A 26,540-nucleotide genomic window follows, 5' to 3' on the forward strand; every position below is an offset into this window, starting at 1 on the left:
AAATATAGGTGATCCTACCTCCTTAATATCTCATGAATCTATTACCCCTTTACCATCTCTATAGCAATGATCTTAGTTGAATGCCTCATCACCTTTTCTATCAATGAAACCCCTTCCTAATTTGTCTTTCTAACTTTGGCCCCTTCAATTAATTATTCCTCCACAGCACTATTTAACTAATTGTTCTCAATTGCAGATTTGCTCATGTCATCATCTGTTTATGTTTTGTAAATTGTTTCCTATCAAATGAGTGACAAATGTTTTGTTCTTGGAATGACTCACAGGACTCTGAATGAGCAGACTCCCATTAAACTCTTCACCGTTATTATCAGCCATTATTCTTGCATATCATATATTCCTAATCAATCATACTCAACTTCTTTGAGTACCACAAATACACTATATTGTTTTACCGCTCTGCCTTGAATGCTGTCTCTCTCTCTCTCACTGTCTGCTGGCAACTCCCCTCATTCCTTAAATCTCATCTCTGATGTCATCTACTATAAGCCTTCTCTGGACCTCTCATAATCGATAAATCCCTTCTCAGAATCACATATAGAGTTATTTTCAAAGCACTGATTTTATACTGCAACTCCTATTTATAAGTTTGCACCTCCAATTGATATTAAACTTCCTATGGTAGGGGTTTTGGGTCTTTTTCTGTATTTTGATCACTTAACAAAGTGCCTGCCACAGAGAAGGCAATCAATAAATATTGGTTACTGAGTGAATTCATGCTGTATACGGGACAAACACTAGTCTTAAAGCATGGCACACTGTTCAAAATAGGTTCTGCAGAAAGCACACATCCCAATACTTAAAACAGCAAAAACACTGAGCTCTTAATTATTCATGCTTACGGAGGAAGACAACGATAGATTTTTAAAAATCATGGACAATATAAAAATCCTTTGTATGTGGCATCCCATAAGTGTTTATATACACATCTGGCAGATTTGCTTTCCTAATAATCTTTTGTTTAGGCTAATAATAAAATTAAACTGTGGGCCAATACACCAGTGATAGAGCTGATGTTGTAAGGGGTATGCTAGGTAACAAGTCAGGTGATCTAGAACTAAGTAATCCATGAAATGGGCATTCACATCTGGCTATGCATTCCTCTGGAAGGGAAGAGAGCTGGATGGCAAGGGAGTGGGTCAGCCATGCTTCTTATCTCACACTATAAATCCTGGAGGAGAGAGACAGCTGCCAGTAGCCTATGTTTGGTCAGTTTTCCTGGGAAATAGGCCCAGAAGATAGAAGGGATTGAAAGTCAAACCAAAGCGAAGGGGGTTTATGAGGACTATGAGTCACACTTGTATTTTGGGAAGTGCCTCTGATGGATGGAGCAGCATCAAATTGATGCCCCCATTATCTGAAACTAGTAAGAAGAGAGGAAGGTAGCCGAATGGGGGAGGAAAGACCAAAAGCAAAGCTCAGGTTACCTTTCTAACAAATGCAGAAGGAGAAAAAGACACTTGGGGATTGTGTATTTTTAGGGTAAATAAGACTGATAGGAAAGGGAAAGCTCCAAAAATCTCTTCTATATTTGAGTATTGTGACATGTTTAAGATTTCAGTCTGAAAGTTTTCTTTTCTTTCTTTCTTTTTTTTTTTTTGGAGACAGTCTCATTCTGTTGTCCAGGCTGGAGTGCAGTGGCACAATCTTGGCTCACTAAAATCTCTACCTCCTGGGTTCAAGCGATTCTCATGCCTCAGCCTCCCAAGTAGCTGGGACTAAGGGCATGCGCCACCATGCCCGGCAAATTTTTTTTGTATTTTTAGTAGAGACGGGGTTTCACCATGTTGGTCAGGTTGGTCTCAAACTCCTGACCTCAAATGATCTGCCCACCTTGGCCTCCCAAAGTGCTGGGATTACAGGCAATAAGCCACCGTGCCCAGTCAATCTGAAAGTTTTCTATACACACATCTAGTGTGCCTCTAAAGTCTTTCAAGTCAACCTTTTTTTGGCCTCATACTATGTTGCTATTGACTTACTATAATCCAGTTCTGAGAAAATCAGGACTGACAGACTTTAAAAATAACACTGAAAAGCTACAGACAGGTTTGAACCTGGCTTAACCACATAAAAGTTTAACGAACTCTCTGAGCTCTGGTTTCCTTCATTATAAAATGGGCAAATTCTTGCCTTGCCTTTTTCACAAAGTTATCATCAAGATGAAATAAGAAAAATAAAAAGCATTTCTAAAGTGCTTGTGCGTTTGCACATGTAAAAGAGAAAAAGACTCCTTTAGACCTTCTTTAAAAATTCAACCAGGTCCAGGGAACTAATGACAGCTGGATCTGGAGTAAGTTTTGCATTTCGTGCCTCAGTTTTCTCCCTGTAAAGCTTATTCTCCTGGCAGGCTCAGGGAAGTAAATACTGAAACCGGTAAAGCATTTGGTACTGAGTGGTTAAGAAAATTGGGAAGAGGCCCCAGGGGGTTTTGGATAATATGAAAACTCTATCTCTGAATCCTTGCGACAACCAGACCTCTATATACTAAACAATAAAACTTTCACTGCAGAGACTACAGGATCCAAAATGTCTCTGTCTCTTCTTTCCTTGTCCCCGTGTGAACAGCAAGCCTGGCTCATTCTCAGTCCCCAGGTAGTCATCCTGACCCTGCCTTTCTCAGCAGCAAGGGCAAGGGCAGAGAGGTGGGGTGGGGAAGGGGGAAGGTAATTAAAATGGCCACCCATTCAGAAGAAAATTGAGTCCGTGGAGGGGAAAGGGCAGGGAGAGGGACCAAAACCCTTAGTGCTGAAGCACCAGGAAGAAAGGCAAGACACAAAAGAGGGAAGAAGGCAGTAATTTAGTGGTCGTCTTGACAACCAGAGCTCCTATTGTTCATGGGGGCTTTACCTCACAGGGAGATCTCCCTGTTCTGCTCCGCACATAGAACTCCCACCACAGGAAAGGAGGATGGGAAGGGAACGGTTGGAGGAGGCAGAAGTGATAAGTAATTATGTGCTCGCAGAAGGGGCTGACCTCCAAATTTCCATAAATATTACAGATAACAGATTTAGAGTGTGCTCAGCCATGATTTGGAAGAAAATTATTAGGGATTTATTTAAATCAGCAGACATTGTAGGACTTCAAATTATGCTGTGAAAATGGCCACAGGAGGCTGGAAAAGACCAGCCTTGAGGAGAATAAAGAATACATATGAGAAGCAGATGCCCAAGATAAACAGAGAAAAAACACTGAGGGGGTGTAGAGGAGAAGGAAAGTGACTATCATTAACACCATCACCTTGGTGTAGAAGAGCTCCCCAACAGTATTTCCAGTTTCCTGTCTACAGCCTGAATTGTAAAACCTTTCCAAGTAGAAGGCCATCTATCCTGATATGAAGGATGTAGGGACACCGAAGTGGTAACTCCAGAATCTCCACAGAATAAGAACTTTGGGAGCACTGACTATGGGCAGAAAACACAGAGGAGTAATAAATAAAACTGGAAAAACAACAAAAAGGAAACCTGGGGGAGAGAGGAGGTGGGTGTTGAGAAACTCATCTTGATGCTGCATTTGCACACCAGCCTCCCTCCCAAGAAGGCTGAATTCCCCCCGAGAAATCAGGGCCAGCATTATATTAGAGCTAAAGTATATTTTCCACCAATTAATCCAACTGTCTCCCTGCTCCAGTACCAAATAGCTCTGCTTCTCCAAAGGGCACTTGGAAAAGCCTGCAAGGACAGAGGTAAAGATCAAAAGTAAGCATTAACATATGGTTGCTTCTCCAAAACCAAATTAATGGGAGAGAGTCAAACAGTCTCCATCCATGGCCTAAAGCAATAGGAAACGTCCTTGAATATGTAACAGGTTGATAAGATCCTAATATCAGGGCTATTCAGCACTGACAATCTCCACCTTAGTGAATACATAATGTATAAGATTTTAGGATCACAAGAGACCCTGAATATAGGTCCAAGTAGTTTATAGAGAATATTGACAAAATTCTTTCAATTCAGATGTCTAGCTGGTCTCATCACCACAGACTCTGTTCTGCTCACTCTGTTCTGAATGAATCAGCTTCAACATTGAATTTTTAATGGTGGGATCCACTCAAAGGGGCAACTTCTGGTCATCCACACCGCTCAGAGAAGCAAGCACATGCTGAAGACACATTAGAGCAGAAGGAAGAAGGGTGAAAGATGAAAGAAACAGGGCTTATCTAAAAGTCACTGGCGCTAAGGAGCAGGCAGATAAGTGGCCTCTAAATCATGGAGCAAGCCAGGGAATGGCTTCAATACTGCTGTATGAACATCAGGGCAGGGGACCTGTAACTGCAAAACAAACAGGTCTTCCTCAAAGGACAGTGAATGGTATTGTTTAACCTGCAGCGCCACCTGGTGCCCAGAGGGAGAATTCCTGTACCCATGACATGCAGCAGGAGTTAGGTAGGCTTTTTGTCACCTACTTGAAACAACAAAAGCAACACACATTCAGAAAGAAGCTGGCTAAAAATATTCCAGATTACTTTTTATTTGAAAGTCGAAATAATGCCCCTCCACTTGCTTTAAAAATGTCTTAGTGTATAGAATATTATTTAGTCTAAACCAGTCTAAACGACACCTATCTCACAAGATCTAGCTTTGTTATACCTTCCTCTATAAAGCCTCCCGAACATTTATCTCTACATTCTCTCTTACACCCCCAAAAAACTGCATGCACTAGGCTATGATTCCCATTTGGACAGTAACAGGCAAAGGTGGTTGGGTGGTGTGTTCTAAGTCACATAGCCTCAAAGCAAGATCTGAATTCAGTTCTGACTTCAAAGTCCATGTTCTTGCTTTCCATGTGGAAGGAAAGAGGTGGAGAAGGCACAACGGCAGGAGATGCTTCCAGAGAGGGCAGGCTTGGTGGGGCTTCATACTGGGAGGCCCAGGTTGGGGAGGGGCGCCGTACTCTTTGGAAAGGAGAGAGCCATTAGAATGGGAGATGGCCTGAAGGGCCCCCAAACCTCTTTGCTTAGGCTGTACCATGGCTCTGGGAATCAGAATTCCCCAACTAATTGAAGAGCAGGGTATGCCCTGTGTGGAGGGAATGAAAGATTCAGTTTCCATTTTGCTTCTGGTCCCCCAGCACTATTGACGAACTCTTAAGATTCTTAATAGTGAAAAGCAGAGGGACTGCCTCCAGTAGAACGATGTGTGATCTTCTGTGTTCATTTATTTGACACAAATTTATTAAGTGCCTTCTATGTATGGGGCTGGGTGTTGAAGATATGATGGTAAATAAGACACAGTCCCTGCCCTCAGGATGCTGACATACATTCTAAAGCTGTCATCAAAATGTCAAAATCTTAGGCTCCTGGTGCAGTCACAGATGGGCAAGAGACACCAAGAACCCGACTTCGAAAAAAAGGCTCTGAGGTTTAAATACCTCATGATATTTGTTTTTTGTTAACTTTTACAATGAGCAATTTTGTACCTCTATTTGAGTATACGAGACTTCAAGAGCACACACACAGAAATGCAAACACAATGCACAAGCACACGGCTGTCAGCTGCCATCCACCTGCTACAATCTCAAAGATACATTCCAGTAGAGACTGTCACTATGTGACAGGGAAGGCATGATGTCTTTATCCTAAGATGGGTGTAGAATAAGCGACACCCAAGAAATACGACAGGCAGACCACTCATGTGACAGGGGAAACTGCTAGGGCCCATCCTGACCCAGTCTACAGCAGTCAAGAGCTTCCCTTTGGCATGGCCTAATGAAAGAGGCCTGGGACAAGCAGCACTCCTTCCCAAGGAGCCACAATACAATCTGAGCAAAGTCATCAATGAGAACAATTAATTTCAGCACCTCTAAAAACAGCCCAAGCCAATGATTAGAGAGCCAGAAAATAACTGAGAATTCTGAAGACTTAGCTTGAGTTAATTTTGTATTTGGGGGTCTTGCAAAAGTGTGCGTATTTCTAGAAAAGCTGTGCATAGGAAGAGATCGGGTATAAGACACAGCCAGGCACCAGAGCTGAACTGGAAGAAAAAGTTACACAGCAAAGGAAAAAATTGTAATCTATGTTTCCTGAGAAACTCTGAGTTAATAATCTTTTCCTGATTGTGAATAGGATGTAAATAGAGATACCTAAGAGACAATCTCTGGCTCAGAAGTACTTTAAAAATAAAATCAGAATATGCAGACAAAAATAATTTATATGCTACCATCAGATGCATGTGTCCCTGAAACCAGCCGGATAGAAAGCAAGAGAGGCGAGATGGGAGTAAGGCAAGGGAACTTTCAGGTGAACCCAGCTCTAATGAACACTGCTTTGTGGGGAAGCTTGCATGGAGGGGAGGCAGGGCAGAGCAGTGGGAAACACATGAGCTCTGAGGCTAGGATGACTTAAGTGAAATCTTAAGGTGTGGTTGTTAACGACTTTTATGATTTTGGGAACGTTATTTTACCTGAATGTAATTTTCTTCACTTATAAAATGTAGAACTATATGTCTGTCTCATAGAACTGAACATTAATACAAACAGTACATAGCTGCTTTCCTGGTATTAACATTGTAATAAACGTCAGTTCCTTTCCCATTGCAATTACTTGTGCCCTTTTGGTGGCAGACCTGGAGGTTCTCTTAAGAAATAACCAATGTCACAAAGAACTGTAATCCACCTGCTACTTAGACATGCCCAACCAAGAAGGAGGCCCTGGAAGCAGAGTTCCACTCAGAAAGCACCTTGATTCTGGAGCATCCTAAGAGAATAGTGGAAGCAAGAGGGTTCATGGTCAACTTTTCCCAACTGTCCTTAAGGGAGATGGACGTTGTGCCTTGCAGCACAGCACTCTCCAGTTCTCCCAGACTCTGCCACAACTCTCCTGACCTTTTCTAGGAGATGGTTTATAGAGCAACATCTTCTCTAAGAAAGTGATTCCAAGGTCTGGTGTAAGGTCCAGAGCTTGCCATCAAGTTTCTCCTGGGTCCCCTGCTTGTTGGACCCTTAAACCTGCACATCCTTTCTTTTCTTCTTCCTCTCTGTATACTTCCTAACTTTACACACTTTACACTCCCCTCTGCCAGAACCCTCCCCCCCCGCTTTCTGCCAAGCCATTCCATTCCCACATGCCCCAAACACTCACACTCTCTGTCTCTATCTTAGACACACACACACATACACTCCATCTTTAACTGAGAAATCCTGACGCAGATGCCAGGAATGTGTCTGCTGCCCTTTTGACACAGGTCAGATGCCATCGTCGGGGCCATGGGGAGGGCAGCGCCATGGACGTGGCATTCACGCATTCTGTTGCTGGCGTGGTTCCTATTTTTATCGTGGCATTACTCTGGGTGTCCAGGCAGGGCGCTGGTCCAGCTTCTTCTCATTCCTTCACTCTCCATCAGGGCTCCACACCAATCCTACCCCTTACCTTGGCTGGATCTTCCTGCCCCAAACGCCCTAACATCAATGGAGCACAGTATATCTTTCCTCTTTCCCTCCAACCCAGTCTAGCTCTGAGGACTTGCCCAATTTGCTGAATCTGATTCTGATGTTTGTAGAGATATTTACAAGTTTCTTCTGTTTTCGGGCATGAGCAGAGTTTGCACAAGGCGGATTTGCTCCTTGGCTCAGACTGCCACCCGCTCTCCCCTTCCCCTCCCTTTGTCTCTCATTCCAAATAAGGAGTGCTTCTTGTTACATAATTGGATGTTCCCAGCACAGAAGCTGACACAAGAGGTTAGGCGCACATGCATGCAAGACTTCCCTTTGACTTAACAATGCCTTTTTTGGGCATCTAACTTCTCTTCAGCTCCCCTCCCACTTCTCTCCACATCATCAACAATCAAGGGAGATTTACAAGCCTGGCTCAGATCAGAGCTCTTCCAACTTTGGCTTAGAAGGAGGGGTTATGAGGTCGAACTTACTCTGGGTTTTTGTTTTTTTTTCCCTTTGCAGGATAGAGTGTGCTTATAATTTGACAGAAGTCTATGGTGTCCAAGGCAGTAATGTATATAGGTCTTTTGAAGATGCAAGGAGGGTACACAAAGTTGGAAGCAGAGGAAATAAACTTGCCTGCTTGGGGATAATAATACTGGAGGCTGGAAAATGAGGACATTTTAAGGAGGAGATGCACTCAAATCTGGTGACTTTAGCATCCCTAATGGTCAAACTGCAGTGTGTTCCAAATAACTAGAGAAGTGGCAGTACCACCTGTGGCACCAACACCAATTATCCTGCTCTTTTAAGCACGGAACTTAAAGGAAGACAACCCAAGTACCCTGCAAAAGCATGTGGCTCAGCTATCTATGGTTTCAGGGAGGGCAAAGATGTAGCCTCCTAGGCAGCAGTCATGGAGATGGAAGACAACGGGACCTCATATCATGCCTCTTGTGGGAGAGGCAGGGGATGCAGTGAAGAGGTGCTGCAGCTCTGGAGATGTTAAGTTTCCAGCACACTGGCTTACCAAAGCAAATAAAGCTGAAGCATGTAGCAATGCATACACCACTTTTAAAAATTAAAACCTGCAACTGTCCTGGGGACAGTAACATGGGCTGCCTTTGGACTGCAGCAGTGCCCTTATGTTAGATGCAAGTGTGTAGATACGGAGATGCAGTTTGGATTCTACAAACTGCCTGATAATCTCCAGTACTTGGAGACAAAGATTTTTGGGTTGGCTTTTATCCTGCTGAATTGCAGGGCAAAGATCTGATCCTGAAATTTAGACAATCATCACAGCTATAAATCAGAAAAACCTGGGTTCAAATTCTGCCTGTGATATTTATTAACCCTGTGATTTTGATTAGATAACCCACATTCTTTATAAGCTTTAGTTTCCTCGTCTTTAAAATGAGGGTCATAATACCTCTTTTGCAGGACTTTTGGAGGAATTAAATATGAGGTTGGTACAAAAGTAACTGTGGCTTTTGAACAGCATGTGCATGTAGTGTTCAGTACAGTATTTGCACTAAGTAAACTCTCGATAAATATTTGCTGGACAGTAAATACGCTGATGCTGATGAGATTATCAATGTGTACACTCTGAAAGCTAAAATGAGTTAGTCCCATGTCTACAATGCACAGGGCGCTTGCAGGTGTGAGACCATGGGCCACTGATGCCAGATCTTTGGAAGCTCTGGTGGAAGAACTGGTTCTTTCTTTAGATACCATGACTTCTAGCTTCCTATCTTAAGGAGGCTTCAGGAAAACTGTGAAATCAGCTATAAGGTACTTCAGAAGAGGGCCAAAAATGTCATTAAAAAGATGGCAAAAATGATTTGTAGGGATACATGATTGGCTTCAAACAGAGAAGTATGAGATTCTTCATTTAATTCTAGTCTGTGGAAGCTTGGGTGAGGAGACTGCTAACCAGATGTGGTCCTATTTTCATTGCAGCTAATACAAAACCAAATGGGTTACAGATAAAGTTGGATACTTAGATATAAGTAAGAACTTGTTGACAGGAAGGGATATGAGATAACTGAACATGTATAAAACATCTTCACCCAGAAATATGTATGATGAACAAAGATAATAGGCCACAGTTACACGTTTTTCAAAAGTAGCTGCAAAATTCTGTTCTTGCACAATATTCAGTGGCTTCATTCAAATTCACCAAATATATTCAGAGTTCTCCCACTTTTCCCATCACAATAGTGATGCTTTTCCATAAAATAGAATAAGACAAAACAAAAAACCAAAAACTCCGAATGTGAAAAGAGGAGAAAGTCAAGGGAAATTCAGCTGTAAGCCCTCTCCCTGATTTCCTTTATGGCATGAACTACACTTGGGTTTTGCTAGTCTTCATTCACCAGACTTTACCCAGCTAACTGGAGTTGTGGTTGTAGTTGGGGAGTGTCAGGGATAGGAATGGAAAGATGAGGAACCTGCCTGGGCAACATAGTCTCAACCGAAAACTTAAAATAATTAGCCAAGTATGGGGGTGGTGCCTGTAGTCCTAGCTACCTGGGAGGCTGAGGTGGGAGGATGGCTTCAGCCCAGGAGGAGTGAGCCCAGTGAGCTACGATTGCAGTGCCACTGCACTCCACCTTGGCGACAGAATGAAATCTCATCTCACTGGTATTTCATATATTGACATTTTATCCTCAATATATGAAAAATGAAAAAGAAAGAAGTCTCACAGTCTCTGCTCTGAACTCTAAAATGAGCCCTGTCTTTTCCATGTCTGCCATGCACCTGGAGCTTGCTTCCTTCGTATTTAACTTTTCTGCCTTAGATCTCCCAGGACCCTGGCTACATGAAATAGTATTTCTGTGATCATTCTCTAACTCCCAGAATATAGGTATCTCTCCTCTATGTGGACTAGCCCAAGCCCTTGAATATTCTGAGTTATTCAAACTTCAGGTAAACTTTTTCCTACCTCTTTTATGTATGGATCTCAATCTTCTTTGAATTTCTCCTAACTCATCTATACTTTCATCCTCATACTGAATAATTTCTTGTGTTCTGAAACCAATTTGTCATGTAAATGACCTCAAGGAGAAGGGGTCATTAATGATCACATACTAGCTAGTTTTGGGATCTTCTCTCTTTTTTTTTTTTTTTTCTTTAAACCACTTAGAGATTAACAAAGGGAAATCCAAAAGAAGAAGAAAAATGAAGGCCTAATTAGTGACATACAGAGGTGACAGAATACAACTAAAGAGACTATACTTTCAAGTGTAAAGGTACTGGGAAGGGAAATGTTTATTTCTTTATTAAATATTTAATGAGTACCTACTATGTCCAGGCCCTGTATAAGCTGCTGGGGACACAAAGCTAGTTCTGGTCCTTAAAGAACTAATAGTCTACACAGGGTTTCTCAAGCTCAGTAATACTGACATTTTGGGCAGGATAATTCGTTTGGCACGGTAGACTGCCCTGTGTAGCTGAAGGATGTCTGGCAGCGCGCCTGGCCTACACCCACTAGATGTCAGTAGGCATCCCACATCCCCTTCCCAGTTGTGACAACCAAAAATATCTCCCGATACTGGCAAATGTCCCCTGGGGGACAAAAGTGTCCCCCAGTTGACAACCACTAGTGTAGGAAAAGCAGATCATTTATATAACACACTGTGATAAGCACTATTATCAAAACTTTGCGAGTTAGGGAAGAGGACTCCTTAATTCTGGGAGAAAGAGAGCAGATGCTACAGAAGGTTTCACAGAATAAATGACATTTTATGCTGAATATATGAAAAATGTTTTGCAGTAGGCCAAGCAGACAAGAAGAGGGAAAGTTAGGAACACATGGAAGGAACAGGGAAAGAATAGGTAGAGAAAGACCATTCGAAGTCAGATACAGGAAGATGAGCAAAGGCCTGGGGGTAAAAGACCACAGAATATTTAGGCAATGATGGACAGTTTACATGGTGGAAAATGAAAAATAAGACTGAAACCAGATCATGCCAAGTAAGAAAGGAGGTGGAATTTTAATATAAATTTAATATAAATAAAGAAGTAAGTGCATACTTTAAACAGAGTGGAGCCCTTTTCCAAACAAAGCCTTACCTAGATCCCCAGTATATGAAACTGATCGAAGTGGAGCTTCTGTGGTTGGGTCATGGTCCACTCAGTTTTCCCTTAGCTTCTAAGTTAGCTTCCGAAGCACTTCTGCAGAACCCTAGCACCCTAGGACACATACTGGAAAAACCACTTTGGTAGGGAATAGGATACTACTGAAAGATTCTAAGTGCAGAATATATGTTCAGATTTGTTTTTCAGAAAAAGGCACTCTAGTGGCAGAGCTGAATATTGAGCAGGTACAAGGGGAAAAGCGTAAAGGGACAAAGACCAGTCAGCATTTTATATGCAGGTTTCACTTGGAGATCAGTCTTAAGGCTACAAGATACATGAAAAAAGCACACTGGGGTTGAAGTTGTACAAATCTGGCTTAAAATTCTAAGTGTGCTACTAATGATGACCTTGGGTGTGTGAGTTGACTTTGCCAAGCTCTATTTTCTCATTCTGTAAAATGGGGCTACCTACCTCACTTGACCACTATAAAAAAATACATGTAAATGGAGATTGGGTGCTGGCATACATAAGCACTTAGCAAATATAGATGTGCATCATCTTCTTTCACTTGGCCTCTTTATGATTCAAGTTTATTAAACCTCCCTGATCCTATGCAACTTAGAAAAGGGGGATTTAATTGCTTGCTGTTAATAACTTTTCAACTTGGTAAAGAATAGACACATAATTTTTTTTTATAAGGATATATTTTTTGAGTGACCTGTTACCATGAGCCTCATGCTAAGAGAAGGTCAGCATTTGGCTTCCTCTTACTTTGGGATGTGCCAGGATGTCTCATAAGAGGGAGTTCAAAACAAGAGTAGCCAAAACCCAAGCACTACGTGTGTCTGCCTCGCTCAGAGAGAGTGTTTCTGGCCTACTTCAGATTAGCAAAGCTTACATCAGTTCCACAGTTAGAAAGTCAGCAGCTAAAAACTCCACCTGTGTACAAATCTTTCAGGAGATCAAATGGTGTGAGGATTACAAAGCCTGGATTAGAAAAGCCAACTTGCAAATCCAAATTTCCCTCTATTCTTTACCATCCTGTGTCAGTAAGTACTTCAGCTGTGAATATTTATGCCCCTCTCAGAGAAAACAATCTTTATTTCAAGAGCACTGATGTTTTCTCCTTTTCTTTCCCACTGTTTATCATCACACTGGTGACATAATGTCAGTTAAGACAAATGTCCACCATAACCAAGTGAAAGGTGCGGGGCTGGAGGATAAAACTGGGTGGAAAATTGAGAGGAGGACGAGTTCAGCTAAGTATTTTAGGATCACACACAGTGTCTGCAACTCAGTACACTATGCCAGAAGTCTTACAGAACTGGATACTTTCAAATTGTAGACAACTAGGTAGTTAATAAAAGCTTTCTGATACTCTCAAGGCATTTTTGATTCCTGTAACCCCTGTAACAGAGAATCTATCTTCTCTTACGACTGCAGATTCCCTGGACACTATTCAGCATCGCATCCACCTTTTCTGCAATTTGAGATTCTGATTTGAGGGAGAATTCAGCAGTCTTACCTTTGAACTAGGGTCCCAAAGATAAGACGAAGAAACTTCTGCATGTTTTCGGTACACAGCCATTTCCACTGTTCTGTTAGTAGCAAGAGGAGCAGATCTAGGGCTGTGTCAGCTAACTCTGTCTCTGTTCCTGAGGGATAAAATGGCATCAAGAGTAACTCAGAAGAGACCCATACTTGAGGAACATCTTTCAAGGTACTGGGTGGCACCTGTGTCTCTCTACCTTCATGCCGATCATCTGGTATTTCTGCAATCCCTCTCCACTCAAATCAAGAGATGTTTAACTCTTATCTAGAAGGCTCAGTGACAGGCTCAGCATTTCTTCACATTTTTAATTAATGTTTCTGATATTGTTACCTAATGAATGTTTCTATGTTTTTAAAAGATATATATATATCTTCTAATCATATATATACACACACGTATATATATATATATATACACACACACACACACGCACTTATTTTGCCTACTTAGTTTCTATTTCTTCTATATTTCCCCAGGATGCTGAATACTTTCTGTTCCAAATAAAAGCTCACAACTAGTGACTAAGTGCAACTGGCAAGGCCTCCTCTCTTTCCAACCTTGCATTCCACTCACCCCCACAAAGCATTATGGAAACACCAGGGGCAGAAGTGGGGAAAGATTTGGCATTCACTTTCCTGAAAAACCTCCATTACACAGAGCTGTAGGGTTAGGATTCAGGAGGCTTCAGCCTGATTTTGAGATAACATTTGGTTCTAGGAAGAACACCACACCTCTGGTAAAATGCCATAACAATTACTACATTCTTCCTGTTTCAAAGACTGGAAGGGCCACACATGAGCTTATACCCATGCTAAACTAAGGTTTCCTGAACAAATGTATTTTGTGGAAGGAAGCATGTGTTGTTTAAACCTGTCCTGGGGTTCCAATGTCACTTCTGATTTGTCTCCAAGTATGTGATGTTACAGAATGAATCTGAGATATCTGGTGCTACTGCTGTGATTAATATTATAAGTAGTATCAACAAGGACTTTGTTAGTGTAGGACCAATGGGTATTCTCTGGGTCACCTTGCCCCAGCTCTCCTTCAACACGAATGACTTCTGATTTGGACAGATCTACTAGAACTGAATCATACTTCCCTCTTAACCCCATATAATATATATTTTCTTTTCTGTTTGTATTGCCAAGATTGGGAGCTGACATGTTGTTTGATTTCTAATCATCTTCTCAAAGATGGGATATTGCATTCCTTGTGAGACAGCATCATCCTGAGCCCTAGTCCTCAATTGTATGATTCTCTCAGGTTTTGCATTTGCCTGGAGCTGCCACCATGTGGTAACAATTAGTTATAGCAGTGAAAAATAAGAAAGCAAACAAGGTACCACCAAGCCAGTTCTCTTAAAGAAAATGACGGATTTTTTTTTTTTTTTTTTAATCATATGAGCATTTTGAGTCTCTCAGAGATAGAAGAAGGGTTTCAGGCCTAAATCATCCCTCTAGAGATACTATGTTCAACATGTACAGGCTGGACTTTGCCTAGAATGATATTCTTACCCCACTGCCTCCACCCCCCCGCCATCTTTACGGTCTCTCAGAGTTCTCTGATGCTTTCACTGTCATATTACTTTATTTACTTAATTGTGAGATATGTGTGAAGGGATGGGGCTGTCAATCCCATTTTTCACAGACTTAAATTGAGGCCCTCAGAAGAGATGTCAGGTGATTTGTTCATGGGCACCTGAGAAAGAATAAGCTTTTTCCCCATTTTTGAATACAAGATTTTGCGATCTTTTATTCTCAACAGAGGGCTTTATCTTGATGGAACTGATATACTTATTTTAAGTTCTAGTTCAGTAAACATGCTAATTAATATCTAGAGCTTTGAATTTTTCTTCTACAGAGTACACATCTGCTCTTCTCCTGGAAGGTGAACTTGCTCTGCCTCCAATGCAATAAGGAAGAAGTAGAGCTTTCATCTCTTCTCCCTCCCTACTTTATGTTGGGTAACTAGATGGTATCATCTGCCATGGCAGTAAATACAGAAAAAAGAATAGATCTGGGGAAATAAGACAATTTCCATCTTGAACACATCATATTTCAGTTGCCCTATGGTATATCCAAGTGAAGATGTACAATATTCAATATTTAAGGCATCACCACACATGCGTTACAGCTGAAGCCAAGAGTACAGCTGGGGTCACCCTGGAAGAGTATGTAGAATAGAAACAGTGAGCCAAAAATCAAGCGCTGGCAGGCGGATCATGGGGCCAAGAGACTGGACTAAGAAGCCACAAGAAGGGCATGAAGGAAACCAGGAAAACCGGGACACTAAAGGAAGAAGTTTCTAAAGAAATCCAAGAGTCTGATATGCCAAAAATAAGTTCAATGAGCTATCAATATTATCAGCATGATCTCGTCCTGCTGGATTAGAACTCCCTGTGTTTGTGCCCTGCTCTGCTGCTTGATTCCGCTCTGGCAACTGTGTCCTACTCATCTCTGTGCCCCAACACAGCACCTCCAACACTGGAGTTCAACACATAGCATGCTCAGCTGAATGGAACAGAAATCAAAGTTACAAACTTCAACTATCCCAAGTCCCAAGTGGATGCCACCCTGGCTCCCTTCTCCATGGGAGCAGAGACCTCGCCACTCACCTGGATCGCTGTTGCTGGGGTCTTGGGCTGGCACAGCTGCATCTGACAAGCAACTGTCCACATGTCCTCTAGGGGGCTGTTCAGGATCTTTTTCTGGGGCTTTTGTTGGCTGCATTTCCAGTAACTTTGTCTGTTTTTCAACAAAAGATTCCATCCCAGACATGGATAGGGTCTCGGACTCCTAAGAAATAGCCAGTGGCATATCACATATGGAATGCTGACAGTAGGGGAGCAAATGTGGCACTCTAGGTTTCCCTGCCTCTCCCCTGCATAAGTACCTTGGGTATAAAAGCCAACTGATGCTATGACTACTTTAGGAAAGATTTTATTTTTTACCCAAGTTGCAGGTAATACAGGCCTGCCCTGGGATTATCAAATCTGCACACATTTTTGGTCATCCATTTTTTTCCAGGAACTAGCTTTCTTTCTCATCTTGTCATCCACTATCCCAAACCCACCATGGTTGAGAAGCCAACCTGCCAAGCCAGAACTGGTAGGAATTCCAAACCACTCAGAGAAAATACTTTTAGCATAAAAGTTGGAGATCCAAAGGCTGATGAAGTCATTTAGCAGGACATTTCTGACTTAGAGAATATCTCAACTGCCTATAACTGTAGGACCAATATCTCAGATATTTTTGCCCCACATTCTTTGGGTTTTGGTTCTTACCACATTGCCTTCCTGGAGACAATAAAGAATCTTGTCTTGTGCTTCAGTCACACTTAGTGCTGGAGAAATTTTACTGGATGAGAACCTCAGCCTGGACCTGGTACAGAAACAAACAGCAGAAACAGGATGTAATTTATGGTCTTGAGCCCCAAACAAAGGGCTGGCAAGTACTGATAATAAATGACAACAAGAATATCCATACGTATTCTGGGGACCTTACTGTGGTCAGATGGTCAGAGCTGCCAGGAAAGCCTTGGCCCTGCAATCTCCCAAACAGTGTATATTCTCGCAATTCTTAATAGATAATGTAACGCATACACTAAGCTAGGTCTACAGTGCACTTGTGAAATGGCTTCTGCTAAGTAAAACTGGCATCAGTCTGCATCATGGTTATATTCCCACAGGAAAGATTAGCTAACACATACTGGGCACTCATTAAAAATTTGCTGAAGATTAAACAGACAGGTGGCATAGACCAAGTTTTTATTATTGCAGTTCACGGAGTATCCTTTTTGGACATCCATTTATTCCCCGTGTTCCAAATAAAACTAGAGAAGGAACTGCAAGTGATAACATCAATGTTTCAAGGGACAGAGACTCATAAGCACAGGTATCATGGTCATCCTTCAATAGATGGGCCCAGTTAAGAAAAGGTTAGGTGCTGTGAGTCTGTTATTGCTGGCCCACGAAACATAAGCACAGAGACAAAGAGTCAGACACTCAGACACACACACACACACACACACACAGATGCTCTTTCTTCATAAGGACCAGACACAGATGAAATTTGCAGTAAGGGTACATGTGGTGCCCTTGCTTGCCACATGTTGGCTTTGAATGCTGCCAGGAAACAGCTGGGGCCCTAGTGCAGGAGAGAGTAGCAGGAGTCAACCAGTTACTAAAATAGGCCCTGTGGGTTTCCATTCTAGCCCTTTCCTGTTTATTGCTAATATATGCAACTTCTGAGCCAAGATTTCCAGAAATGATGGCAAACAGAGATCAGTTATAAGCCTTAATTCTTAGTAGGAAAGAAACATCTCAATTTTCCAGGAAAAGAGAAAAGAGAATATCCTATTCAAAAGAGAGTATTCTTCCTAGTCAAACATCCCTGGTCAGTTGGGCCCCAGGTTCCCATGGCAAAACCAAACATTCAGCAGTGCTGCCTCTGCAGCACCACAGGCTCCTCCAGGTGGAGCACTGAGGAGCCTGGGGTCTAGCTTCGCCTAAAAACTGGTATGTCTGACCCACCTCCTCTCCTCTAGGGCTTGAGAATAGGGTGAGCGTTGGCTGAGGATTGGGGATCAATCTGGGAACTGGGGAAAGGTCCCTGGGTGACTGAGGGCTTCTCACTTGCCAGCCTTCTTGCCTTCTGTCTGGGACTTGCTTTCGGTCTCGGCCTCACTCAGCTCCTCTGTGGGGCTCTGGGGTTCAGAGCGAGGAAACGCTGTCTTCAAGGTGTCCACAATGGCACTCACCACCATCTGCAGGGGTCAGAGGTGCAGGGTCAGTAAGGCCATCCACATCCACAGATGGAAACTGCCAAGCAAGCAGTCGCCTCACAGCACTTTATGCAACAGGATGAGGAGAGGGGCCAGGCTCTCTAGCAAAGCCTTATCCAGTAGCAAGGTCGAATACCAGCTAATGACTTAGTGACAACTATCTTTCCTTTTTTCCATGGCCATAAATATCTTTTTCCTTGAGGAGTAAAACAAACAATGCCATGGGAAAAGAAGCCAAAACCAACAGTGAGAGAAATAAAAACCTAGGAGTTATGCGGGCTGATGATGTATCTTTCAATTTCTTTCTTTTTATATAAAAAAGTGATTTCTAGCTTCCAAATTGATAACAACTTCATCAACATGTGCACCAGTGGAAGTACATAGGTAGGAGTATAAAGAGAAAGGAAGAGTGAAGAAGATGATCAAAAATAAAAATACAGTTTAGGGGCATAGGTAATATTAACATGCTTAGAGTAACTTACACAGAGCAGACAATCAGTTTTTCTAGTCAATTCTAACAATTTCTTTCTTTAAGTACAGAAAAAAATAACAAAAATCACTCAGCTCAAAACTCAGATATCTGGAGCTGAGTTGTTGTAACTTCTCTACTCATAAAGACCAAATAAAATAATCCTCACTGAAGATTAAGAATAACCTCTATTTCTTCAGAATGGCAAGATGACATACAGATATTTGCTAAAAAGGACAATGTACAAACGAAACCTTAAACGATCAAAGAAACAGAATGAAACATTTACTCTTCCTCTGGTGCTTCCTGCTAATTAACACTGCTGGCTCAGAGCAGCACCATGCCTTCTTTGACTCATTCTTTTCGTATTCCTCCACAAGGAGTAAGCTAGCATAGCCAAGACGAGGCTGAAGAGAGTGGTCAGCAGACTACAGTAAAGACTGGGGGAGAACAAACCAGGGAAAGAACACTGAGGATGCATGAATTTAGATAATGCAGCTGGCCGGGCGCGGTGGCTCACGCCTGTAATCCCAGCACTTTGGGAGGCCGAGACGGGCGGATCACGAGGTCAGGAGATCGAGACCATCCTGGCTAACACGGTGAAACCCCGTCTCTACTAAAAAATACAAAAAACTAGCCGGGCGCGGTGGCGGGCGCCTGTAGTCCCAGCTACTCGGGAGGCTGAGGCAGGAGAATGGCGTGAACCCGGGAGGCGGAGCTTGCAGTGAGCTGAGATCCGGCCACTGCACTCCAGCCTGGGCGACAGAGCGAGACTCCGTCTCAAAAAAAAAAAAAAAAAAAAAAAAATAGATAATGCAGCTTAGAAAATACAACTTGTTCTCCAGGATCACAGAATTGTAGTCTGTGAGGGTGGGGAGGTCCTCATCTGTCTCATTCACTGATGTATGAACAGCAACTAGTAGAGTGCCTGGCTCAAAACAGGCATCCAATAAGTAGATGTGGAAATAATGGATGAATGATATCCGCATGGAACTCTGGGCATTTACCCAGTTGATCCCTTTTTAGTTTGTAGTTTTTTCCATAGCAGTGGATATCCCCTAACACCTACTACATCAAATTCTATTTTATTTGTCACTGTAAGCCTAGATGAGAAGAGGGAGACTCCTCTTCCGCCAATGCGTGTTTCCCAACCTGATAAAATACACATCACTTTTGACAAACTTAAGCCTCAGACTTCTGCCCCAGAGACGCTCATATCAGTTGGTAATCACTGCTTACAAGCTCCGACATGTTACACAAACGTCCTTCTTCCTACCATCTCCATAGGTGCTGAGACAACTTCTTGAAGAAGGTACAATTCTCTCCATACTGTGTTCTCTAGCGGAGAACCATGACACCACTTTAAATCCAGCCTCGTGTCCTGTCTTACGGCTCTCTTTCCTGGGTGACCCAACACTGGAAATGACCTTTACCCTCTGAAAGACCACCCCTCCTGCCAGCTATCTGTGAAGACATAGATTGATCTTTACATGACTCCAACAGTGTAACAATACAGTAATACCCCCAGGAGATACGTGTACACTTAAGAGTGTTGGGGTACTGTTTCCCACCAGCTGTTCCCTGTGATTCAGTGAGCTGATGATTCACCCAATATTTGGCAACAGGTCTTGACAATTTGAGTCCGTGTTCTATTGACGCCTCTGTGCTGCCCCTTCCCACACCCTACTGCTCTTATTTTTCAAGCACTGCCTCCATTCTGATGAATCCTCCTCATGTATAGATCAAAACTAAAGCTGAGCACAGTGGCCCTGCTGGTACCTTGTCTATTCTAGAGACCATAAATGGTTTCTTGACAAAGGCAATACGAGCATCTGTGTTCAGAGCAAGGAACTCCTGCACCTCCTCACTGTTAGCGATCTCCGGAATGGCACAGAGTTGCTGCAAAAATAAAACACACACAAAAATTTTAAAGAGAAATTCCAGTCCCCAGATCTCTCCACTTTGGCTTGGGTGTTCTGGGGTTAGACACCCAGGTTAAAATGAGAACAAGGCCAAAAGAGAAGGATGCTGACCTTTAGGAATGATTCTAGGAGGCTCTTACGGGCTTCTACTCTGTCACTGTCCATATTTCCAAATGGAAGATCTGGAAAGAGCTTTTTAGGACCCTTCACATCTAAAAAAAACCCAAAATATTCACTCATTTAACATTCACAGAGAGCTATTCCATATAAAACATATAAAGAAAACAGAACTATTGAATATATTTCCTTGGATTAAAAAAAATTTCAGGAGTTCCAAATATGCATATGATCCATATGATCCACACAACACTAACTTGTTACAAGAGAGGGTTCTAAAGTGCAGAGACCCAAGTTTAAATTTGGGCTAAATCCCTACTATAATAACGATCTTAGACCATTTGTGTTATCTTTCTGACTTTGTTTCTCTTCTGTAAGATGAGGACAATGAGGGTACCTATCTCATAGGCTGATGGGAGCATTAAAAGAGCTAACATGTGTAAAGTGCTTAGGAGAGAACCTGGCACACATTTTCAAGCTTGGCTCAGTATTAGCTATTATATTAAGAAAGAAAATGCATAATTTATGCCCAAACTTATTAAACTGTTTATTTGGGTAATCACCACTATTTTTAAAAAACAAAGTAACCAGTTACTAGCTAATTCTTAGAGTGAAATTTTATTACATTAAAAAAATATTTAGAGAGGGGTGGTGGCTCACGTCTATAATCCTAGCACTTTGGGAGGCCGAGGCGGGTGGACTGCTTGAGGTCAGGAGTTCAAGACCATCCTGACCAATATGAGGAAACCCCATCTCTACTAAAACAAAAATTAGCCAGGCGTAATGGCAGGCTCCTGTAATCCTAGCTACTCTGAAGGCCGAGGCAGGAGAATCGCCTAAACCTGGGAGGCGGAGGTTGCAGTGAGCCGAGATCGTGACATTGCACTCCAGCCTGGGTGATGGGAGCAAGACTCCGTCTTAAAAAAAAAACAAAGTCCCCCGTGGCTGAGAGTTGTCAAACAGCACACAAAAGATCTGGGTATTAAAGGAAAGAGGGTGGCAACAACTTCTGTGTAATATTTTAATATTTAAGAACCACCTATCTATGAATCTGGAAAAGTTAATTTAACTCCTGACACTAACTTACAGGCACAGGTGGAAATGTGAACACTTATTTTTTAATCTTAAGCTAGATGGGGCTCCAGAACAAAGCAGTTGGCAGTAAAGGACTACCTCTGAAAGAATGTGATTGCTGCTGCCCAGCACTAAACCTCAGAACTCCTGAAGCAAACCCAGGGAGCAGAGAACCTTGAAACGGCATTCTCCTCCCCAGTCCCTCCCGTGAACCAACAGGCCAGCCAGGGTGGCTTGACGTGGGAAGCAAGCGGCAGTAGGGGTTGGGGAAACTCCTGACTTTTGATGAACTTTCGTAGATCTGGTTTCTCCTCCAGACGGGTCTGCAGATTCAAGAACTCTCGATAGCGACGATTCACGGTGTGGTAGGCCAGCTGCTGCAGGCCGCTGCTGTTTTCACCATCAAGGGCTGTCTCATACTGTTCAATGAACAAATGGATTGACTGAATCAGCCGGGTTTCAGCAATCTTCTATTCTGGCTTTACTGACTACTTGGTCAATGGCCACATAGCAAGAGTAAGAAACTAAGAACAAAGGGAGGGAGATGTTCCTATTCTGTTCCAGAACCTCCTATATCTAATTGCTCAGAAAGTCAGAAATGAGTTTCACTCCTCCACACTACTTTCATCTGAAAGCTCCCTCTCCCAGATACTTCCTTTACTTACAAAAATGGCTACATAACTATTTTTCAAATGAATATTTGAATAGAAGGCATAACATCCATAAAAATGATACTGCCTCTATCACCTTTAAATTACAGGGCTAAACATTATAAGGGGAAAACCATTTTTCCATTATACTCCCCCGTGATTATTTATATTAGTTAAGGGAAGAACAAGTAATCCAAACAGGAGATAAAAATTTGTTTATCTGGAATAAATTAAAGGGTATTTGTTTTGTTTCAGGCAGATTAATTTTCCTGATTGTTACTCTTAGAGCTAAACCGAATTTTTCCTAAGTACCTATCATCTGTATCATAGAAGTCACATGAAAATTGGAGATGTGATAAGGGGTCAAAGTCCACTGTCTTCCTAAGCTTAGAGGGGTTGGTATGTGGAAAAGATGACTTACACCTCATGTTCCCCAAAGAGTGAACACCACGGATAGCATGGAATCTGCAACTCAGCTTGGGGGCGCGCTTCTTGACGGGGTAGTTAAGACACAATGAAACGTTGTGGGAGAAGTATATATGTGCACCCTCTCATGAGGAATAGGTTATTATTTTTTGGTTGAGGTATACTGTGGGCAAGAGATGGAAAAAATGAACTCCTTGTTGGTGGGACTTGTGGCTGGTGCTTTACAATTTTTTGGCGACAGAGAGGGTATTCATTATGAGCTGATGTGAGCAAAGCAGTCTCTCAGAGCAGTACTGAGGAGGAAAAGACCAGATAAGAGAGACAGGTGACATTCAGGGTGGGGCTCTCAAGCCTAGAGCATTTGGGAACTGTGAGGCTTTCTGCGGAATATGTTGCTCCTCGAGGGCCAATTTTCAACACTGTTATGGTTACTTCCATCACATAAACTGAAAACTATTTACTATCAGAAAGTATAATAATATTGATATACAATTTAAAATCAGTTATATGTCCATATAAAAATCTGAAACCAATTTCAAACTACTCATAATTGGCTATGTTACTTTGTTCTCATTTTTTACTTTACTCTTTTCTAATGCTTAATTGAAGTAGTAGCAGATGTCAAAAACTAGCAACGACAAAAAAGAACAAATAATGGGAGAAAGACTGTGAACTTAAACATTCTATTCACCAACTTAATTTTTCTGCTAATGAGGAGGAAAAAAAATCTGCTGTTTAATGTCAGTATAGGAATAGTCATTAAAAAAAGATGAAATAACCAGAGCCAACACTTAAATGTGAGAAAGGTGCATGGCATAGGGACATCCAGAATTACAACAAAAAGGCAGGAAAATGTTAACAAAGTTATACCAGTCATTTGAGGCTAGTCTCAGTTATTTTATGACCAGTACTGATCTGTACTTCTACAATTTGCCTACAAGGAGTGTGAGTGTGTTTGTGTGTTCCCATATAGGCATTTCTAATTACTTCCATTCTGTCTTACTTGAAAATGTCATAATGTTACTTTCTAAAATGCTATGTCATGATGCAGCTGTGTTGAGCAGATCAAGGAAGGCCTTCTCCCTCTCACCTGGATTGGGAGTTCTTGGGGAGGAGTGAAGCAAGCAGGCTGTGCCTGGTGGTAGCTTCTGGACTCAAATGAGAGAAATTCAAGTGGAAGGCAAGGAAAATCCAATGGGTAGGATCTTGCCCAAGAATTTTCTAAACTTCTTCCCTGCTCATTTCTTTTTCAAAATACTAGTATATTTTGTACTTTGTTTTAGGAAGGTAGGTTATTTACCTATATCTATCTCAGAAGATAGCAAGTTTTTGACTCTTGGAGGTGTTTAAGCACAGACTTGGGAGGAACTTGACAACAGATAATATGAAGAGGGTTGGCTGGATTAGAGAGGCAATTCTCCCAAAATGGCCGTAGGACAGGCTGACTCCATGTTATCTGGAGAGTTCTATTTGAAATATAAAATAAATAAATAAAGAGAGAATCCAGGGACCCCTCCTTAGAAATTCTCATCTGAACCCATCAGTGTGTGTCAGAATCTGTATATATGCAAGGCAGCTCAAGTGATTTTGAGGTGCAGCCAAGTTTGGGAACCACTGAAAATATAACCCTCAGCACTCTAGCAGCTCTGAAGTTCCAGGATTGTTTGTGTGAGTACAGGATAAATGCTACTCTGCTTTACACATTAGCTTCAGACCATTCACAGAGATAGATGCCTATTGAGAGAAACACTTCAAACTAAGAGCGTCTCTCCCCAGAGAACATTTGCTTCACTGACTGCTTTCCAAACCCACTCCTAGCCCGGGTGAGCACCCACAGTTTTAATCCTGTTACCTTCACAGTATAGAGTGTATATGGGTGGAATCCAGTGCCACTGTGCTCTCGGGCTGTAATGGTGCCAGTGATACGAAGGTTCTGGATGATAACTGGGCCATCTGGACTGCTTAGGGGCTCAAAGCTGAAGGTGGCTGAGCTGAGAGGACCAGGTGGAGAGGAGGAAAGCAGAACTGGTGGCAGAGTAGGATCAAGGGAGCTCATATCATGGGTGAGATCCTTCTCTAAGCATGAGGGCCGTGAGTGGCAGGTCTTTTCTGGCCCCTCCAGCAAAGCTGTAACAGAGGTGGTAACGTCTCCTTGTTCTATCTCCTTGTCTGCAGTGTCGATCTGGATCTCTGGGTAGGAATTCAGTGTGGAGACCGGCAGGCCTGTCTCTGTTTCAGTCCCTGGACCCTCCTCAGCCTCTGCTCCTTCAGATGCCTCACCATCTTTGGGTTCCAGAGCCTGAGAACCCTCTAGGGCACACAGGGCATCCTGAATCCTGTCAGAGAGAAAGTTGCCTGGAGTCATGAGCATGATGGTTTCTTTGCCCAGTTCAGACAGCGGAGACTCCAGCTCTGAGTCTTCACATAAGAACAGGGGACCTCGAAGATTTGGCTGTAGGAAATGAGATGAGTTGTTTCCTACTTTTCTTTCTTCACACATCCCACCCAAATCTCCCTCTACAGCTTCGTGGCCTTCTTCAACCTCTGGGGAGGGGCCTGCAGGACCCTCTGGCTCACTGTAACTTAGAAATACTGGGGCTGCTACTGGAGAAGTTCTCCCTTCTGGAAGCTGCTCTACCTCAGCAATCAGTGGCAGAGATGTGGGCACTGAGGGCTGTTCGGGGGCACTGGCTGGGCAAGGTGCTGGATCTCTGGCCTTGGAAAAGATACCCACGAGTACAAGGTGGATCCAGTCAGGATCTGACAGCCTGCTGATCAGTGGTAAGATTACATTGCATGTGATGAGTTCGACCACTACATGGCGTCCGGTACGAGTCTCCAAGTGGGGCTTGGGCACCAGCCCTTGAAGCAACAAATTCACAACGCCACGTGTATAGGTGACTTCAGCACTGGGGCTGTGCACAGCAGGATGTGGGGCAGTAACCCGACAGTAAGCCTCCCAGAGGTGAGAAGGCTCAACTGGACCATTCTTCCCTGCAGTGGCCTCCTTTGCCTGAATGTAGCTCTGCAGGTGACAACCGCAGAGAGTCAGAACACTCTGGGCAAGAGCATGACAGTCCATCATGCTCATCCTTCTCCGAAGCTCCTGGACCAACCCTTTCATCGCTGCCTCCATTTCCTCCTCAAAGGCTGGCTCCTGGCTCACGGAACGGTACCAGGATAACACAAAATCTCGAATAATCATCCGGATGGTGCGGTTGATCTCCTGTTCCAGCTGCCTTTCTGCCTCAGGGCATGGAGGACAGGTGGCCAATGGGATGAAGCGTTCCAGATGCAGTCGACCCGAAGCCGCTCCAGCGACGCTGGAGCCCAGCCATCCTCCCAGCACCACTAGCAATGCAGACAGAAGGCACAGCAGCCACACATTGACCAGAAGGTGTATGACCAGGAGCCAGCCGAGCAAGACCCCCACAGCCATCAGCTTCCGGCTACTCAACAGGTTACTGAGGTGACAGCTGGATCCAGCTGGAGTCTCCTGGAACGGTGGTACTGTTTCTGTCTTCATGGCTGATTGGACAGGGTGGCTTCCCCAGATGACAGCCCTCAAGATTTTACTTCAGAGTTAGGGAGGGGGGCATGAACTGTGTCTCATGTGGGGCGATCTGGGTGTTCTTCAGGGAACCGGGGCTCCGGGCCCTCAAAGTCCTACAGGCACTGCAAAGCGACAGCGGCAGCTCCGCGTCTCCCCATTGCTAACACTAACAGAGCCCTCGAACTCGCCCCTTCCAGCCGAGCTGCGGCTTTGGAGGAAAACTCTGCGGCCTTCATACTGCCCCAGGCGGAGGGCCTCTTCGCGGCCTCGGGGCGGGCGGTGCAGGGCCCTGGGGCCCACGGACACTTACACACGCAGAGAGCAGCGGCCGGCAGAGACTGGGTCCCACGCCGCCGGGAACCGCGCGCCCACACTCAGCCCCGACCTGAAGTGGGCTCATCCAGGTCCTCTCCGCTGGCCTCGGCCCGCTGCCGCCGCAAACCTCGGCGACCGCGCTCCGCAGCCCGGCCTGTGTTAAGGCTGACCGCCGGCCGGCCGCCGGCGACAGCTTCCGGGTCGACGTCGACGG

The 26,540-nt window shown here is 43.4% G+C and overlaps 1 protein-coding gene across 2 annotated transcripts in view; it reads right to left on the reverse strand.

Annotated features, from left to right (window-relative positions):
* Positions 1–26,521, reverse strand: part of LOC105476183 (sorting nexin 19) — a 40,728-nt gene extending 14,207 nt beyond the window's left edge. Inside the window, exons 1-9 of one of the 2 annotated variants that reach the window (XM_071075846.1) lie at positions 24,311–26,521; positions 21,663–21,801; positions 20,303–20,403; positions 20,049–20,168; positions 17,652–17,782; positions 16,302–16,398; positions 15,633–15,813; positions 12,992–13,121; positions 7,050–11,580 (exon numbers count right to left, since the gene is read on the reverse strand). In XM_071075846.1, coding sequence (XP_070931947.1) covers positions 11,511–11,580; positions 12,992–13,121; positions 15,633–15,813; positions 16,302–16,398; positions 17,652–17,782; positions 20,049–20,168; positions 20,303–20,403; positions 21,663–21,801; positions 24,311–25,984 — 2,643 coding nt within the window. In that variant the 5' untranslated portion in view covers positions 25,985–26,521 and the 3' untranslated portion in view covers positions 7,050–11,510. Of the gene's footprint in view, positions 1–7,049; positions 11,581–12,991; positions 13,122–15,632; positions 15,814–16,301; positions 16,399–17,651; positions 17,783–20,048; positions 20,169–20,302; positions 20,404–21,662; positions 21,802–24,310 lie in introns of those variants that run through there. The other variant, XM_011731861.2, reaches the window with a different exon arrangement.
* Positions 26,522–26,540: the final 19 nt, after the last annotated feature.

Source organism: Macaca nemestrina, chromosome 12, assembly GCF_043159975.1.
Source record: "Macaca nemestrina isolate mMacNem1 chromosome 12, mMacNem.hap1, whole genome shotgun sequence".
In the NCBI taxonomy this organism is placed as follows: domain Eukaryota; kingdom Metazoa; phylum Chordata; class Mammalia; order Primates; family Cercopithecidae; genus Macaca; species Macaca nemestrina.